Raw genomic sequence first — 19,078 nt, forward strand, 5'->3', positions numbered from 1 at the left:
CGTCAGTCAAAAACCGGTCAGGCGTTACCCCGACTCTGACGTAGTCTTGTCTACCCCAATATCTTCGTGTTGGTCTTGTTTTACCTGTGACGTCAGCGTAGAGTAGGTGGTCATGATTCATATGAGCATTCGATTCGAGTGTGCAAATCAAATATTATCAACTCCTGATCAGCTGCCCAATTGCGATCTACGCACATCGCACATTATTATTATTGGATTGACATCTTTGAAGCGTATTATCTATGGCGGTGACCGAGTTAATCCATTTAAAATGGGCATGGCTTCATCGCTAAACATCAGGTGCTAAGAGCTGCCTTCAAAAGTTTTGATAAATTAGCACCAATTATCGAGCTGTTCGGGTTTCCCTTATGGGTTTCAGGCGCTTGAAACCTGCTGTAAAAGTAATTAAATTATGAATTTGATTTGTGTTTTTTATTGAAAACTAAATTGCTTAATTAAGAGTGGATTTTCGTATGCATATAAAGTGTGAAATAGTCTAAAATATAATTGACAGTTTCCGGCACAGATGCTGCCCTAGACAAAACATATTTTTCAACCACTTTAATCAGCATTATCAAAGAGGGGAAAAAAACCTTTTAACCGAAACGTAAATGGAGCAATCATTGGGTTCGCTTAAAACACACGCTAATTAAGCCATTTTTAGATTTAATTTGCAGGGTGGCATGCGAAAAACCAAATATATATGAATTACAACTAATAATTACACGCGAAAATCGAGTAAATATGAAAAACATGCACAACACCAGCCACATTGTAATTGGCGTTGATTTGTTTGTGATGCTAGCCATAAATATATAGAAATAAAAATTAAAAGAAAAAAAGCAAAATAAAAAAACCCATCTCCATTTAAATGGAAATAAGTACATAATTGAAAATTGTTTTCGCCATGAACTTGTGCTCTGTTACAATAAACATGCGTCGTTTACTTGGGACACGGGCTTAATATTAGAACCGTGGCGAAGTTGCCCTTTGGCCTTAGTGAGGGGTCGCCAGCGTGTTCAAGTACAAGTTAACAATTGTGTAATATATTAAATATAAATATTTGTTTCGTTATATTGAAGAGAGTGTTGTGCTGCTAATTTTGGAGCATGCTTCTTTGTTTCCATTATTGTGATATTGAAATCTTGCTGTTGGCCACCCTTGGCTCATCTGCCATATGCCAGTGGTTCTATAAGCTGGCCTAATTGAATGATTACCTTGTTATTGTCAATTTGGGGCGCACTCATATCTCAACTATTTTACGTATTATATATTTAATAGAAATTTAGCGTGCAACTGAAAAAAGTATAAATAAAAAATTGCGCATAGCGCTTTTCGGTTTAACGTAAACTGTAAAACTGGGTGATTTTGATTTATTTCTTGCTCCCGCTCCAAAATCACAATTAAAGGAAATGAGAATTTAGAGCTGCATTTTTTTAAAGTACTATTTTGATTTAACATGTGCTGCACATGGTTGGATTCTGGAAAGAAAAAAAAACAAAAACAACATATTTTTTAAATTTAATTACGCCCTTTGAATGGAGTAATTATTGTAATAGTTATTCCATTTTCATTTTAATTTTTTGTTTGACTTCAGGGAATGCCTCAAATGTTAACAATAGTTAAGTTATAGGCATTTTTTGCGTGCTCGTCTCTGTCCAATTGCACGTTTAGCACGAATGTTACTTTTAAATTAGTTGGTTTGCAGCCGCGTGCCAAGAGCGATAGAATGAGAAACGACTCCAACTAATCTGAGTGAAAAATTTTAGATAGTTAATTATTATTTAACACCACAGATAAGCAATGGGTAATCGCTGCTTTAGCTGGCCTACACAATTATCTCCATTTTATCAGCTAAGTTGTTAAGAAACTTTGACGGATTTTTGAGTCGATTCGCACGTTTCGCTGTCTGTGTCTCAAATATATGCGCTGAGACTATTCCAATAAGAGCAAAAATAAAGTTAAAAAACAACAACAACAGCAACAACAAAAATTGTGGCAAACCAGACAAGTATTGCCATTTGGCTGGCAAGTGTAATTTCAATGTTAATGTTAAGCCGTAGCCATTGCCAGGCATTTTATGTATATTCCGCATGATCTCAGACTCAAAACAAAATTCCAATATGTGGGACAACCAGGCTGCCTAAGTATAACTCACTCGAGTTGCGAGCGAGTTTTGAGTGCTTTTGATTGTTTAATTGTTGAGTACACTGGTATTAACATTGCATTTAAAACGGAATGTATTGTAAGATTTGCGCTTTTATTCGGTGCACGCCAATCGTCCCAAAAACAACAAACAGTCGCCACAACAAGCAGTATACTTAATTTAATTGTTTTACGAATTTAAAGTGCAAAAAGAACGTGATTAAAAATGACGCTGGCTACGATTAGTGGATCAGCTGCCGAACACAATAATGGAACTGTAAGTGCCAAGATACTCCCCAAAATTGTGATACACAGCAGTTTTATCAGTGGACGCTATTAGCTGGTCGATTGTGCGCGACATATTTATGAATTGGTAATTGTATATCAATGCTGATTGTGAGCTAATCAAAACGAAGAATGTCGTGTGCCCAGCTTTGACATAATTAAACTTGTATTAGGCATATATAAATCAATGAAAATGATAATGAATCTGTGAGTCCTTTAGTTTGCAATTTACTTGACTGACACAAACACAAAATAGTTGGCAAACAGTGTATGTTTGAATATAATTCGTCTGGGCCAGAGAGGCGTCAGTTAACTGACAGTAAACAATGTTAACGACACTTCAGTTGTATCTCTTATCAGCTCACGTTATTTCGACTGCCTAATGGCAGCTTATATGATGCCCAGAAGTGGCAGTAGCAAAACAGTATTGTACCGCCTGATTACCGAACAGCGTCGCTACCTTCAAGTGCTTTGAATGGATTAATAAAATGACTCAAATAAAGGTAGAACAAAATGTAATTGATAAGTCGTTATTAGCAACAATGTTATTAAACATATGCTCTGGAGAATGTGTTGTGTAAAGTGTTGCGTGCTTATTAAAAACTTCTCAGCGTGGGGTTGTCGAGACAGAGTCAATTATTTATTTCTCATAAGCTTGATCTGCTTGCGACAGGCAGTAATTATGGAAATTAGCACAGCATTTTGCTTCCTTAAAGTAAAAAAAAACACCACAACTTCTTTCTAAGCAAAATTTCGTAAAATACCAACATTTCTTATGGCAGCTGTTGGTCACTTCTTATTTTTAATTATTCTAGCTGCAGCTAGACATTACTTGAGCATTGATACGTATACGTATTGACTTTTTCAAATACTTTGAATTATGTATAAAGGATTATTTATAGTTCAATGCCATGATTCAGCATCATGAATCACAACTTTATTTGTAGTCATATTTAAAATTGGATAACTGATAATGGTTAAAAATGACTAAAAATGGGCTAATCAGTTTATGGGAATACATTGATTTTTAATTAAATAAACATGTGGTGCACGGTTAGCCATTTTCTTCTTTTTACTGGCCCGACGAGCCTTGCGGCATGCCAAACACCGGCGCTTGTGATCTTCAGTGTTGGCTGCGTTATCGGCGGTACAAACATGCATAGAGTTCTGTCTGTAAGCGCAAAGATAGCGAAATTGCTTAATTAATGATAATACCAATGAACTAAGCTCGTCATTGAAGTTGCCAAGCACTTTGTACTCTGATGATCGTCAATTGCGGATAATAGCGCACACAGATATGCGACTGACCAATATTACTTCGCGAGTGAAAGTGCCGACCAGGAATTAGTTCTGCATTAATTCTTGAACTCAACGCATTGTGACTTGTGATTGGAAGAGAACAGGCTCATAGCATATAATATACCAAAATGTCAGCTGATGGTGAGGTGAGACTTGAAAGCAATGTGAAGGATGTTATTGACTGTGAAAACATCAATTCTGAATCAACGATCGGTAACCTTTATTTGAAATGCACAGCAGGATAGTGTGTTTTAAATGATGGTCAACAGCTTGCGGGTTAAACCCATTGAAAACGGTGTCTGGGGGTTTTTTTTTTAAATACGTCATCAATTTATGGAAATGTGTTTGACTAATTGTGTTGTGCATTAAATGTGAATCCGTTTCGCACATGGCACGCGTGTTTTGCATACATAAGTGCTACGTGTCTTAGGTAATACGTTGCTGCTGATAATTAATAAGAACATTTTTGTTTATTGAAACTTAAGCATTTACATTGAGAACTCTCCTCGAATACTCTTTTGTGCTCGTTAAAAAAATATAATTTTGTAAATGATCGCGGCAAATGTATGCAACCGGTTGTCGGATTAAATTTAGAATGCATTTATATGCGTCCGACTGTTCTGTATGCAAATTTCTTAAATTTTAGCTCAACTTAAAACTAATTTGCACGCAGCTACAATTTTAATTTCAGTTGATACGAATTGCTGTAAATAAGCACTCAAGTACGACTTGATTTTGATTTATTCTACAAGTGTGTCAACTTGTTTCTGTCGTTATGTTTTTCCATAAGTTAAGTAGCTAAAATGTGCTTAAATCGCTGCAAAGGTCACAAAAATCAAGCCAATTTTAAGCATATTTTTTAAGCAAAAATAATTCGCATTCAAAACACACATCTCATGTATTGAGGGGCGTATGCGCAATGTACAGCCAAACCTGCGCACTTTTCGTCTTCGTTAAGTGCCTCAATTTTGACGAGTGCAAACGTTGCTTTACTTCGTACGGTTCGCCAATAGTAAGCGGCAGGTGGCGCTGGTTGCCGCTGCGCATCAAAGTATGCAATATTATTGTGCGTCGCAACTGAATGTGTAACAGATATTTGAAAAAGGTGGCACAATAGTTCAAATTCTGGATCGTCTGATTTTATAACAATTGTATACACAATTAAGTTGCATTGAATTTAGGGTCATACCATATTTTAAACTTTTAATTCAAAACTTGATTTAAAATCTTTTTTTTTTTTCTGTAACACATATGTAAACGCTTTCTAGTTGGAAGCTCCCAAATAGTAGATTGGTTGTTAATGCTGAACAAGATTGTTTGAGTTTGAAACGAGTCGGATAAAAAACAAACAAGTTTTAAGCTGTTTTGTGGGAAGAGCTTAAAAATTATGTCCGATGTTGATCGGACAAATATTTAACTTTCGCCCCTGAAACCTTTGCCGCGATTCAACCCTTTAAGTAATAAATATACTTATTTTGATTTGTGAATTTGATTAATGCAAGGACAAGAGTTCAGTTCAATTCAATGTCGTTTTTATCTAATCAGCTTTCTCAATGATTTTCCTTTTTAAAGGTCTAAGCTCGGTCAAGTTGAATCGATTTCGTATTTTCAATTGACTTTTACTTGGAAAATGATAAATAATAAATACAAATCACAAAAGTTTCCATATGCTCAAATCGAACCGCTTTGCACTGGTTAAACGTTAGACGAGTTGGATATCAGTTCAATATTTGCAACGTTCTCGACGCAGCTGGCACGTTTCGAGTTACACATAAATAAATGCGCCGCAAAGAACGTACATAAATTGATTCAAATTTGCACTTGTTTCATGCACACATTTCGATTAACATACGAAAACGTATTCAATTCTATTAATATACATATATTCCGCCTTGAATGTCTGGATGGCCGGCCCTTGCATTGCTTTTTTATATATTTTCGGCAATCAATTGCCAATAATTTGCTTGGGGTAAACGTCACACAATTTAATTGCCAGCTAATTGAGCGAGCTATATGAAACTCTTCTGTTTTTGCACAATTTCAGAGCGGAGAATCCAACTTCATGACGTTCCACACACAGTTTTGCGCAGTTGTATATAGGTTCGCTCCCTTGGTGAGCACCCTTTGACGTATATCGTGTGGATGTGCGACGTTCCTATTTTTTTTATTTTATTTTATTTTTGTTGTTTTGTTGTTTTGGGCCCTGTCTTATCTAACGGCATCGCTAATTAATTAGCGCATTATTTGCCATGCATATTGTTGAGACTTTTCCGTGTATCGAACGGCCTTATCTGCAATGTCTGCATATTAGTTATACCCTATGACGACAGAGGCTCAGAAGGTGTGCTAAGAATACTTTACAATATTTCTAGTTAGGCAAAAAGAATATTTTTCACGATATAAATAATAGTAGGCTGCTTTAATAGACAGTTATGGCTAATATTTTACTGTGTAGCCTTAACAGTCTCTCTCTCCCTCTCTCTCTCTCTCTTACTTTGCATTCTTGTCTGCCTTGTCTATTTACTTAGCATTTAGTTAAACGTTAACAATTATCGGTATTTATTGATTGGGTAAACATTTTGTAATGAGCTTTGTAATGTGTATTTTATTACATTCAGTAAAATAATCGGTTTTAGCTTCCGGGGTATTACAGGGTATTGGCAGTCTACACTTAGGTTTGACTAGTTCAGATTTGTTTAATAACTGATTCGGATTGTTTTTACTATCTGAAATGTGTGCTCTCTGGAAAACTAGAGAGCGTGTGACTCATATGCCAAATAAGTCCAAGTGCAGCGGAACTGATTTTAAAGTGGAAATATTGGATAGTCCCCGGAACGCCCATATATGCGAGCCGAACAAGTTTCCTTTTCTTACGTTGCAAGTTTGCACTTTTCATTATCAAACGCGGAACTAGACACGGGCTCTCCGCTCTCTGCCACACATTCTCTTTTCTCTCGCTCTCACGCTCGCTCTCTCTATCTCTCTCACTCTTTCTCTCTCTCTCTCTCTCTGCTGTTTGCTGTTGCACGTCAAATTGTCAAATCGGGTGTTTTACTCGCTCGTTTTTACGCGAAGGTTGGCATTCTTGTTCTGTTTGTCAAACTGTGCGGTTGTTAGAACTTTTAAATTTTCTTTGCAACGTCTTGGCAACGTTTTAAATTTCCCTCGACAGCTAACAAGAACAAGAAACTCAAATATAAAAAAAAAAAAGTTGAATACGTCGAATTTTTCAAAACCTGACCGGTCGCAAGTCGTTGAGAGTTGCATTAGTAATATTGCATTTTATCTTTATACAAAATTATTGAAAATCAAGTCTCAATTTTTGCATTAAATTTCCCCCATTAAATTCTATTTTGTATTGTAAAAAGTGTTTGGAAATTGCTGGAAAACGCGTCGCAACGCGTTGACCGAGAGTTTACAAAATACGTTAAGCGCGCGACAGTTGCCATTGCCGACAGGATAACACCACCACCTCCGGGATTTTCGCTGCGGTGAAAATGAGTTTTCACAAAAGCGATTCACGCACGCCGCTGGCACCGGCGGAATATACCGTAAGTAGCTACCCTGCCCATCAAGGTAGGGTGGAAGACCCCGTTCCGAGCTAATGCTAATCAGCGAACCGCTCGGCATTCCTCTTCAGAGGGGGTTAATGCTATGCACTGGATAGAAATTTGCTGTCAACATCGATTTGTCTAAGCTCAAAGAACATTTCCATAAATATTTTCTATATTGACAGTTCTGATCTTATTAGATATATTCGATCTAATCAGCTGAGAGTTACTCCTCAAGATCAAACGATCTGATTGTTAGACATTTGCCTAATAACTAACCAAACATTAACAACATATCAAATTAAACTTCTGGTTTAGCACCAATTCCCGTTAACTGTTGTTATCCATAAATGGGTCTTATTTGATTCCCCGACACAGTGAATCATCTGCATGTGACACACTCAATCAAATGTCTTTATATCAGCTCATCTTAATGATAGCTCTTAACTCTCCAATAATCCTTTGATCCCATTTGATTGATCGACTTTAGGTCAAATTGGCGCATGCAAATATCATTTACTCTGTTTGATATGATAACAAATTAAGGAGTTCCAAAACTGAAGTCTAATTTCGGGGATGTTTTTGTTTCGGTTTCGTGTGTGCCTGTTATTGTTGCTGCTATGAGAAACACATAGACATATTTCCACCCTCGCCCCTAGAGCAACTTTTCTTGCTGTTGTTCTTGCTGTTGTTTATGAGCAGTGGAAATTTCCACTCGCAGCCTGTGCGAGAGCGCCTTGCACTTTTATGTTTGCCTGGCTGGGATTCGAATTCGGTGCGGGCACTTGATAGGGGACGAAGTAGGGCATACAACAGACCGTCTATGGCCCGCAGTTGCCGACGTCGTCTTTCGTCTACCTACTGCGTCAGCATTTTTCAGGGTTTACATTTTTTTGAGCAGAGCGTTTACAATTTCGTGGCAATATGCACAAAAATTATGGAATGTTGTACTTTGACTTGACGACTCCGTCTGTCTGACCGACTGTCTGACTGTCCGTCAGACCGTTCGTCTGTCCCTCGGTCGCACAGTCGCTCTTTAAAGTCGTTCAGCCGTGCTACTGCTGCGCAAGCGCCATCGATGAATTTGCTGCGTTGCTTTTCTTTAAGTGGCACAGCGCAAAATTCGATCGCATTTGGTAATTTTCCATGCCATAAGCATTCATGTCGCACTCTGGAAGTGTGACCAAACTCTCGCCAGCTATTGTAGTGCAATTATTTGCGTTTTGTACTGCTGCACACTCTCGATTCTATTGATTCTCTCCTTATGGCAGGCATGAGGCATCATTGCATCAGTGCCGCTGCACCTGAAACCTGACTGCAACACATTTTGTTCTGGCATCAGGTAAACTGAGCATTCGATTGGTTCTCCAATTTCTGGGATTTGCGTTCGATTCATGCATATTGAAACAGTTTCAATTGGCAATGCTCAATGTCTCTGATTGGTGCCTGTTCTGGCTGGCATATTGAAATCTTATGCCATACGTACATGCTGTCGTATGGCACATGCACAATATGTGGCCCATTTGCTATCTTATCTGGCAATAGTTGGCGCCTTAATGCGCTTTTTTCAGATGCCATACGCCCCGTATGACATTTTTGGGGGGAACAGGCCAAACCATAAATTGACGTGTTTGCATTGACTGATTGCTGACAGTTTTTCGCTAGAAATGAGCTGCCTTTGCTGAGCTCAGCGACTTTTCCTCGCTCAGCGGTGTGCTGGGGGCCACGTGATGCATATTTCGTTGCTTGCATTTTAGCCAGTTTTGTAAAAATTTTCCACTACAAATTGTTGGCTTTGTTTGCCTTTTTGTTGTTGCTGCTGCTGTTGTTGTTGTTGTTGTTGTTGTTGCTTTGTGCTGCTATTGCCGTTTTCGATTTCATTTCCCTGCTGCTTCTGTTTCTGCTCCACTCGCTTATGTAAGTTCAATGGCATGCAGCAAAAAAACTATGGAGAGCCCGTAGAGCTATAGAACTCTAGAGCTATGGAGCTGGCATGACTGTTATAATTAGAAATGCACATGAAGGCATGTAACTGCCTGCGTTGTACGCCTGCGAATGTGCGAATTTCTAACTTAGTCATTGCATTTTAGGGGGGTTGGCAAGGGGGAGGGGTTGAGTACGGGCTATTTTGTCATTCCAGAAAAAGCGGCAGACCACTTTATAAAAATTATTGCTAATGTATTGGCGCGCAAACTTTGTAACATCACGTTTCTAGATTACACCGAGATTTTTGTGTTGCAAATATTTTTTGTCCACGTGGCTGCTTATTTAGGTCTCCAAGCATTTGTTATCGTTATCGAAATGCAAACGTTGTGAGCTACCTGATACAAGCTAAAAGCATATTTGTATCCAATATTGATTAGGTTTCATGAATTACCAACTTTGTCAGTCGCTTATACTACATGTGTGTAGATACTCATGATGATCGATAACGTATACATTAGTCAGCTTTTTTATGCATAATTTGCCAAATTAATAAATTCGACAGCCGGAAAGCTTTTTAATAGTTAGCAATAAAGATTTACAACTTTTTTCCAAAGCTGCGACTGTCTATTAGGGTATATTAGGGCCGGAAACGGCATGAATGTTTGTTTTAGAATGAGTCTTACATAATGTATACTCGACACAGTCATACCACCCATTGCAAACCTTTTCTGATTGCATGTTTATACAATGGGTATAACTATATATCTATATAGCTATTATGACATAGCGCTTATACAATGTATGTGTCTATATCTATAATAACACAGCTATCTCCATGGGTAACAAGTAAATCAGTTTGCAAATAATTGTGAAGCTTCTTTATAAAGTTTCTTCACCTACAAATATAAGACAGGGTATCATGATTTTCTGCAAAGGTATGTAAAGTAAGCTCTGGCTTTTAAAGCATATATCCTGATCCAACGCGACATTGGTAATTACACAGAACTGTGTGCTATTAAAATCGATTTATACACATCGAAGTTATTGAACAAAAAGCGTATCTGATGCATAAAGTGGAAGCAAGTTCTTATGTTCCAAGTCAACTCGAAGTCGGACACTGCCGACTTGCCTTTGGCATGCTACGCTCCATGTTCATCTGGATATAGCACTACGCCATATGAAGGCCTCTTCAGCTCCTAATTTGCCATAGTTTGCAATGCTAATGGCAATTCTGACCATATTGAACTTGAACCGTACCAACGACACGTGTTGATCGCTCCGCTCTCAGCGCTTGCAATTTGTTTGCAGTTCGCTTTCAAGCTTCATATCAGTTGTTAGTCTTTAGAGCACATGTTTCGAGTTGTACTTTTTGCACTCTTTTCACTCGACTTGCGCTGTTTGGGTAGCTGTTGACGCCATTTGAATGCGGGTACAAATTCTAGAGCTCCCCACAAAGCACACCCTACACACTGAAAGCGGAAAATAAATGCAAGCGCAATACAAATATGTTTGTATTTTTGTTGTTATAATTGCTGTACACTGTAAATAGTTTCCGACTCGTAAAGTTGCACGCGACAAAACGGTTGACTGATTGACTGACTGACTAGTTGAGATGAACTGGCGCCCCAATGCAGTTGAATTTCTGTTAGCCCAGCTGTCTTATTATTGCGTAAACTATTTTTAGTCTGAAATTGCCATACGACGCGATGATTATATGCAATTGTAATACTCTGTACTAAAACACTCCATAAGGTATATTAGGTTTCTGAAATGATGCGACTGAAAAACTATGGGATTCTTTTGTTTCTGAGTTTCGGACTTTCTCAGCGATTATATTTGTTTATGCTTGTATTTTGGTATTGTTTGTTAATGCATTTGCGCGCTTGGCATTTAATTGTCTGTGGTCCATAACTAACGTCAACTGAAGCGTAAAAATGTAAAGTTGCCTTTTGGCATATGCCAAGGCAGTTCTATCACGCCAATTGGCCGTGAATATAACGATAACAGAGTTAAATTTTAAGAATATTAACTTTTCTCTTCTTTGCATAGCAGAAATACTTTAATTATAAATTTTATAAAAAATAAGAAAGGTCCTACATCTCAATCATTAAATTGTGAAAGTTCTACTAAGTGATTCATTAGCTTGAAAATATGTTAAATGTCCTGTGTTTTTATTATATATTCGACATAAAAGAGTGAAGGAAATATATAAATATTAATATTTAAGCGGAATCAAAATTGTCTGAGCTTCAGTTGCTTAATATCCTATTTTCTGTCGCTTAGACAAAAACTAAATCAAAACAATTACAGATTTAAAAGGTGGATTTAATTCGCCGCTGTTAAGTTTTGCGGGCTTGTAGCAGTAAATTGCGGTAAATTTTCATAGATGGCGCATTACAAGCAAACAATAAACACCGGTTGTTACGTAATGCTGTTTGTTTGAAATTTGTCTATATATCTCTGAAATAACTGAAAAAGCTGCTTTCTCAATAAAATCTTAAAAGTATTTACAATGTATCCATTTGATTTCTCCATATTGCTCTTAACTTAGTCAATGAATTTATTCGTTGCTAAATTCGCCGCGCAATTATATGGCACTTGCTGCTGTCAACTGTGTTACATTTGAAGCAGCTTATGTGTACAATTCATAGATGGCGCTAGCAACGCAATAAGCATACGGCATGTTGTATCACGCCGATTGTTGGAATTTTTTGATTTGTTTTATTAATTACCGAGAAAAACCTAACTTTCATGAAAAAATATTGTTAATAATTCTTTGTAATTTATGCAGCCGTTCGATTTTGTCGCATTGTTTTTCACCTGCTGAAAAATTCGTTGCCTAATTCGCGGCGCTGTGTGGCATTCGCCGCTGTTAAGTGTGCGCTTGCAGTTTTTGTTCATAGATGGAGCTGTGATCCCGCAATAAGTATACGCATTGTGGTCTCTTGCTGTTTGAAATTTGTGCGTTTATCTCATAAATAAGAAAAAAACAACTTTAAAAAAAATAATGTTTTTGCGTTTGTTTTGCTAGCCCAAGCAAATTGAGTAAATTGTTAATTTATGGTGTAATTTTCTAATAAATTCAAATCGCTGTCCAAAAAATTAAATAATATATTTACCCCTTGAAAATAAAACAAAAAGAGATTTCTAAAGCAGAAATTAAGGTCTATGTTGCTGTTGTTGTTGCAACCGTAAATATTTTTCGCACATTTTTTGCGCAAATTTACAGTTTCCTCATTATTTTTATTTACGTCGCAAATGGCATAGTCGTATCATGTCGCTTACGGCGTCGCACTGATTTTGATCAATTTATATGTGGGAGCACTCGTTGAGATTGTGCTTTTTTTTTTTAATAGCCGCGCGCACCTCTCTCTCTCTCGGCGCACGTGTGAATATATAGGAAACAATAGTAGTAGTCCAAGCAGTTGATGACGGCATTTACGAGTATTTTGAATGCTGCTGCACCCCAAACAATGTTTCTATATTGTTAGAACTATAGATGCCGAAAAATCTCGTTCTGAAAAAACCCGTCACTAAATAGCTGCTCAGTTCTGAAAAGGCGCCCCTTTCTGTTGCAGCTTGTTCTGCTATTGTGTGCGCCCGTGTCCCGTGTGTCTACTATTTATTTTTGAAGCTATTTGCAAAAGATCGCAGACCACTCTCTGAGTGTGTCGGCTGTGGCTGCTGTAGTTGTCGCTTTTCATTTTGGCCACAAAAGTGCATATAAGCGGACGACATTGGACGTGGACGCGAACAGATTTGTATTGTGTCCCACTGGAATTGCACGTGTAAACGTCGCGCATGTCGTTTAAAAAATTGTTCTTGAACTTTATCTTGATCTTGACAACGAAAAGCGTAACGCCTTCAAGCTGAACGCCACCGCCGGAAAGCCGCCATTGCCTCCGCGTCAGCCGAAGCCGCAGCAGCAGCCGCAGCAGCAAGAGTACGAGCTGAGCAGCTTTGGTCCCAGGTCGCGAGAAACGCGTTTATCCAGCGCAGCGCTCAGTCGCCACAGATTGAAGATGTCGCTAAAACGGGGCGGTCCACCGCCGGCACCATCGAGCGGTGCTGCATTAATGACCACATCGTTGAGCGGCGCCAGTTTGAATCAGCAGGTGCGACTGAGTCCATAGGCATGCTGTGTGTGTGACCGCAACGTTCTTCTTCCGCATAATAGTTTGACTATTGAACTTGAATAATGCGCATACGGCGGGTGTTGCCAAAAAATGTCTCTATACGCTGCATTGTCGGGCGTTCTGTTTACCAGCACAACAAGACAAGAATTACTCAAATTGCTCGATCCACTCGTGTCTGCTGATGCACATTCAAATTTGACTTTGCGCATAGTGTTTGTCAAGGTCATGTGACTGCAAATCCAGCAACAAGTAACCATTGAAGCTCGCTCAGCGTCCCACGCTGGCCATAAACTGAACTGATCTTGCTCAGAACTACGTAAATAATTTTTGGCATAGCTGCAGCTCTCGATCAGCCAGCTGGCTGTTTTACATAAGTGCGCGTGCTCTTCTGCGCTCTGCATTCTGCTTGCAAATGCACCTTATCGATTTCTCAGTCAATTGCCTAACACTCAACGATCTCTTTTGCAGAAAATTCCGACGGTTGTGACGGTCTACGACAGCGAGAAGAAAAATGGCAGCAGGAACAATGCGAGCATAAGCCAGCCCAAGTGAGTGCCTTTCATTTTAGTTTTCGATGCCGTAGCCGACGTAGCTATAGCGCGCATACGAATCAAATACTTTAACCACAAGATAATTTGTGCATGCGTTGCGCAAAATGTACAAAAATATCGATAACAATTCGTCAACTACAATGTTTGAAATGTATTCATCCTCGGATAGATTTATACGCTCGGACATGGCCGACGTGCCAGTCCAGCAGGCGGCTGGGTCCACCCTCCCATTGGTGTTGACGCGCAAAAAAGGCGGCGATGATGGCGAGGATGGCCACTATAATCCCTTCGAGCACCGCAAAGTGGAGCACCCAACATCGTAAGTATTAACGATCAATTAAGTGAAATGAAAGTGGGAAATCCCGATAGATACATGTATATGATATTCGGGTTAGGACATGCAACATGCAAGGATACAACATCCTTTATGTTGAAACTATATTTTCTTTATATTCTTACGGAAAAGTGTAGGATTGGATAACGCATTTAGTGCCTGTGACAACATTGGCATAGTTCGTTCTCGAATTATCTTATATAAACAGCTGATAGTTGCCCCAACTGCACGCTCTTTAAGATAAATCAATGACTAACTAATTAATTAACGTCATTGAACTTTGCCTAGACTTTGATTTCTCTGCCCGCCTTTGTTGTAATTTTAACGAAAATGAAAAAAAAAAAAACGGAAATACATTTGCAATTTTATTGACATTGTCCTTGGACTTTTGCTGAAAAGCTTTCACACTAAAAATAAAGTAGATTCGCAAATAGAAACGAATAAGAAGAAAACGCGAAAATTAGAACGAAAAAAAAAAACGCAAATGTCGAGATAATACTGCACGATTCGTTTACAGTGCAAAATGTGTAACGTTGTCTGTTGATGTGTGTGAAATTCGCAAAGAGAGGGCGGGGGCAGACACGGCGCCATGTTGTGCACTGGCAAACATAAGTTGGGTTTGGTAAATTACGTTCGATTCTTTTTTGTTTGCTTTTATTTGCGGTTTAATGGGATTGATTCATGTTTTAGAATTGATTCACGTATAAATTATTAAACAAAATAATTAATTTCGTATTAGTTATTTTTTGTTCTGATTAGATTGAATTTGCGGTGTGTGTGCGCCTGTGTATCTAAAAATATATGCAAGATTCTCTCTATTATATATTATCTCTCTTATATTTTTTGTAAATATTTGAATGCAACCTAAGTTCGCGTTTATTTATTTTTGGCAGCCGGACACGATTTGCATATTATAGATATTATTTGATATTAGAATTATCTGCGTTTATATCAATTAATATTTGAGTCCATTTCGTTTCGCAGTGATTTGGAAACCTTCGTGCATCTGTTGAAAGGCTCACTGGGTTCAGGCATTCTGGCCATGCCCATGGCCTTTGCCAATGCCGGTCTGTGGTTTGGTCTGGTGGCCACCTTATTCGTGGGCACCTTGTGCACCTACTGCGTACACGTGCTGGTCAAGTGCTCGCATATACTCTGCCGGCGTCGCAAGATTCCAATGATGGGCTTCGCAGATGTCGCCGAACAAGCCTTTCTGGATGGTCCACCCTCGCTGAATCGCTGGTCCCGCTTCATACGCTTCATGGTGAACACGTTTCTAGTGATCGATCTGCTTGGTTGCTGCTGCATCTATCTGGTGTTTGTGGCTACCAATGTACAACAGGTGGTCGGCGTTTACATGGATACTGTGCTCAGCGTGCGTTTGTGGATTGTGATTGTGTCTGCGCCTTTGGTTTTCATGTGCCTGGTGCGCAATCTGAAGTTTTTGACGCCCTTCTCGATGATTGCCAATATTCTGATGTTTGTGGGCATTGTCATAACGTTCGTCTATATGTTTACGGACTTGCCAGCGCCAGCTGAGCGCGCGGGCGTGGTTTCGCCAGTGCAGTGGCCTCTGTTCTTCGGCACGGTCATCTTTGCCCTGGAAGGCATCGGTGTAGTTATGTCCCTGGAGAACGACATGAAGAATCCCAACCACTTCATTGGCTGCCCCTCGGTGCTCAATCTGGGCATGGGCCTGGTCATTGGCCTTTACACACTGGTCGGCTTCTTTGGCTATCTCAAGTATGGCCCCGATACCGAGGCTAGCATAACACTGAATCTGCCCCTGGAAGACAAGTGAGTATCCGCAACGACTTAAAGGTCTCTCGCATAGCAGCACTCATTTCCTTTTTCTTCTTACAGATTGGCACAATCCGTTAAGCTAATGATTGCCATTGCTATATTCTTTACCTTCACGTTGCAGTTTTATGTGCCAGTCAGCATCCTGTGGAAGGGCATTGAGAACAAGATTCCTGCTGCGCGCAAGAACATCAGCGAGTACGGACTGCGTGTGGGCCTGGTGGTAAGTCATGCTGCTGTTGATACTTTACCAAAAATTAACTCTTGATCAATTTGAATTTGACAGATTCTTTGCTGTGGCATTGCTGTGGCGCTGCCCAATTTGGGTCCATTTATCTCGCTCATTGGCGCCGTCTGCCTGAGCACGCTGGGCATGATGGTGCCGGCGATTATTGAATTGGCTGTCTACAATGAGGATCCTGGCTATGGTCGCTTCAAGTGGCGGTTGTGGAAAAACTCGGGTTTGATATTGTTTGGCATTGTGGGCTTCGTAACGGGTACATATGTGAGCATATGCGAGTTTCAGGCTGAGTTTAACGGGGGCCATGTGGGCGATGCACAGTGAGCAGCCGCCCAAAAGTTTACGCTAATTTAATTTAAATTAGTTTTAATAAAACTCTTCTAAGCACAGGGATATCTAAGTTAAGTTTTTAACTAATTTTAGGGCTAACCAAAGTTTTATAAGATTCTCCCTCTGCTACACTTACTCCAACGTTCCCAATCCACCAGCTTACCACATACTCAACCCCATCTAAATTTCAAACTAAAACCATGAAAATTAATTATGTCATAGTATCATTAACTTCATTCAGGCCAAGAACGGGCAACTTTGTTGTAGTTACCTTCTTCCTAACCCTTCACCCTTTAAATCTACCATCATCCAAACAAAGTATTTGATTTAGTCGATGCCGCATTATCATAAATAATTGTGGCATTAACGTTAGAGAATTCTTCCAGAAGTGATTTCGTAAACGTAGTGATCTTTTGACAACAAAATATATCGTAGTTATAGTAGTTGTAATTAGTTCCTAGCTGAACTAAATTAGTTACACACAAAAACCGACAAACAGACAGTTAAGCAAGTTACACACACACACACACACGCATACATAAAAAATGTTAGTTTTGTTATATTTTTCGTTTATTAAAATATCATTGATTTTCTCTATTTTTATGCCCTATTCAATTATTCGTGACATATTACAAATATATACATACGTATCCAAAATGACATCAATTGCATAATTTGCAAATAAAATTGAATTTCAAAAAATACTCGAATTTTATTGAATGATTTCATAATTTCTATGGCAAATTTACGTGACATCTATTTTTTGGATCATTATATGAAGGACTCACATAGTTCAAAACAAATTATTCAAGAAATAAATCGAAAGCAATTCTTTTAGTACCTTTCCAAAGTTTGCTCTTATTATATAATCGTGTTTATATTAGTAATCAATATTATTTTAAATGGCCAAACATTTAATGGGTAAGTTCTGTTATAGTTTAGCAACAACAAAACCAAGCAAATCATTTTCGAGGCTATTGCGACTGATTGCAATTGTTATCCAATTGGAATGTGTCTGTAAATGCTCGCTTTGGGTCAATCAGCCATGAAACCGACGACAGACTAAGAGTATGCTATGCTATCATTGCCAGCTCAAAAGTATGCTACGAATTTTAATTGTCAAAATCGTGGCATGCTTTTTAGATTTATTAAGAAAGAACACACTTGTCATGGTAGGATTAGTGGCTTTTACCCCCTTGTAAAGACTATTCTTATGTTGTAATATAGATTTATATGTATTTTTAGGATTTTCCTTACGTAAAAGGAGCATAACCAAGCCAAGAAACGCCAAAAATTGTGAATGAAGCTTGAAAAATAAAAAAGTCGACTATTTATATATATATATACGTAAGGAAAATCCTCAAAATGGCTTCCTATATGAATATCCTGTATGAATCTTATATCCTAAACCAACTCGGCTGAATTCAGGTTTATCAAGCTCATTTAATATCAAAGAAATTTGATTATCAAACTTGACACAAAAATTTGTTAATTGATAAATTTTTGTTATGGATTATTTTATTTTAATTTATTGCATGTTTAATATTTTGACCAGAGTCAGCAGATAGATACAAGATGCGATTAAGATTAAGATTTTACGAAATGTCTTGAAGAATTCTCCATGCAGAGAATGCTCCATTGTAATAATAATTAATTTTTAAAATACTCTTAACGAAAACTGAGAGCGAACATCCTATAATAATTAGAGGCTGTTTTTAACGGTGGAATGGTTCATAAAACTTTTGCAAATATATACAAATAGGTTGAAGTATAATTTGCATATCTTATGATACTGTCGTTTTCTAAAGATGACGATTGTGACAACTAGATAGTTTGCTATATTCTTTGTTTCAAAACAGTTCAAGCTCTGTTCGTAAGCCCCAAATTGAAGCAGTTTATTTTATTCCTCATTACTCCCCAACAACGCCCTCAAATCGATTGGACCTTGAAAATGGCAGCTAGTGGGATAGTTATCGCCTCCACTTTGTTGACATTTCCCAGAGGCTAGTGGCAAGAGATTTGCCACACATGTTTATTTGCAGTGTGCGCAAACAATCCGAGCACTTGATAGCGAGTGATAAAAAGTCAACTGCCAAACCGCTGCGGCAACAACAACAAGAACGATAACAACAACTGCTTAGGAAGCAGCAACAACAATTGCTCGAAATTGCAACAACTTTTAGCGCATTCCCACGCTTCTTTATGGCGCTCAGAAGTGCGAATGTAGAACTAAGAGCTGAGAAATCAAATTAATATGTGATATAAAGTGCTGAAAAACGAAACGAAACGCTGATAAGATATTTATTCAGGTGCTGTGGAGTGTGTATGTGTTTTTTTTTATTTCTCTCGTAATCACCCACAAAAGTGTTGGCGAAAAGGCGAGCGGGCAATAAAAAAGAAATATAAGAAAGGGAAATGTGCAAACGCAATTTAGGTCCGAGTAACTGAAAACTGAACCGTGAGAAAATTACACCCACAGA

General features: G+C 38.5%; 1 protein-coding gene across 2 annotated transcripts; it reads left to right on the top strand.

Moving 5' to 3' along the window:
- The first annotated feature begins 6,827 nt into the window (after positions 1–6,827).
- On the top strand, positions 6,828–16,661 carry LOC115770031 (proton-coupled amino acid transporter-like protein CG1139). 2 transcript variants are annotated; one of them, XM_030715092.1, is made up of 6 exons: positions 6,828–7,280; positions 13,811–13,890; positions 14,063–14,212; positions 15,212–16,024; positions 16,091–16,250; positions 16,314–16,661. In XM_030715092.1, exons 1-6 carry the CDS (start codon positions 7,227–7,229, stop codon positions 16,590–16,592), a joined length of 1,536 nt encoding a protein of 511 aa, XP_030570952.1. In that variant the 5' UTR covers positions 6,828–7,226; the 3' UTR covers positions 16,593–16,661. The 2 variants fall into 2 exon arrangements, with proteins under 2 accessions (XP_030570952.1, XP_030570953.1); XM_030715093.1 differs by lacking the exon at positions 6,828–7,280 and adding an exon at positions 13,147–13,321.
- Positions 16,662–19,078: the final 2,417 nt, after the last annotated feature.

This window comes from Drosophila novamexicana, unplaced genomic scaffold (genome assembly GCF_003285875.2).
Source record: "Drosophila novamexicana strain 15010-1031.04,08,12 unplaced genomic scaffold, DnovRS2.1 tig00004555-arrow-pilon, whole genome shotgun sequence".
Taxonomy (NCBI): domain Eukaryota; kingdom Metazoa; phylum Arthropoda; class Insecta; order Diptera; family Drosophilidae; genus Drosophila; species Drosophila novamexicana.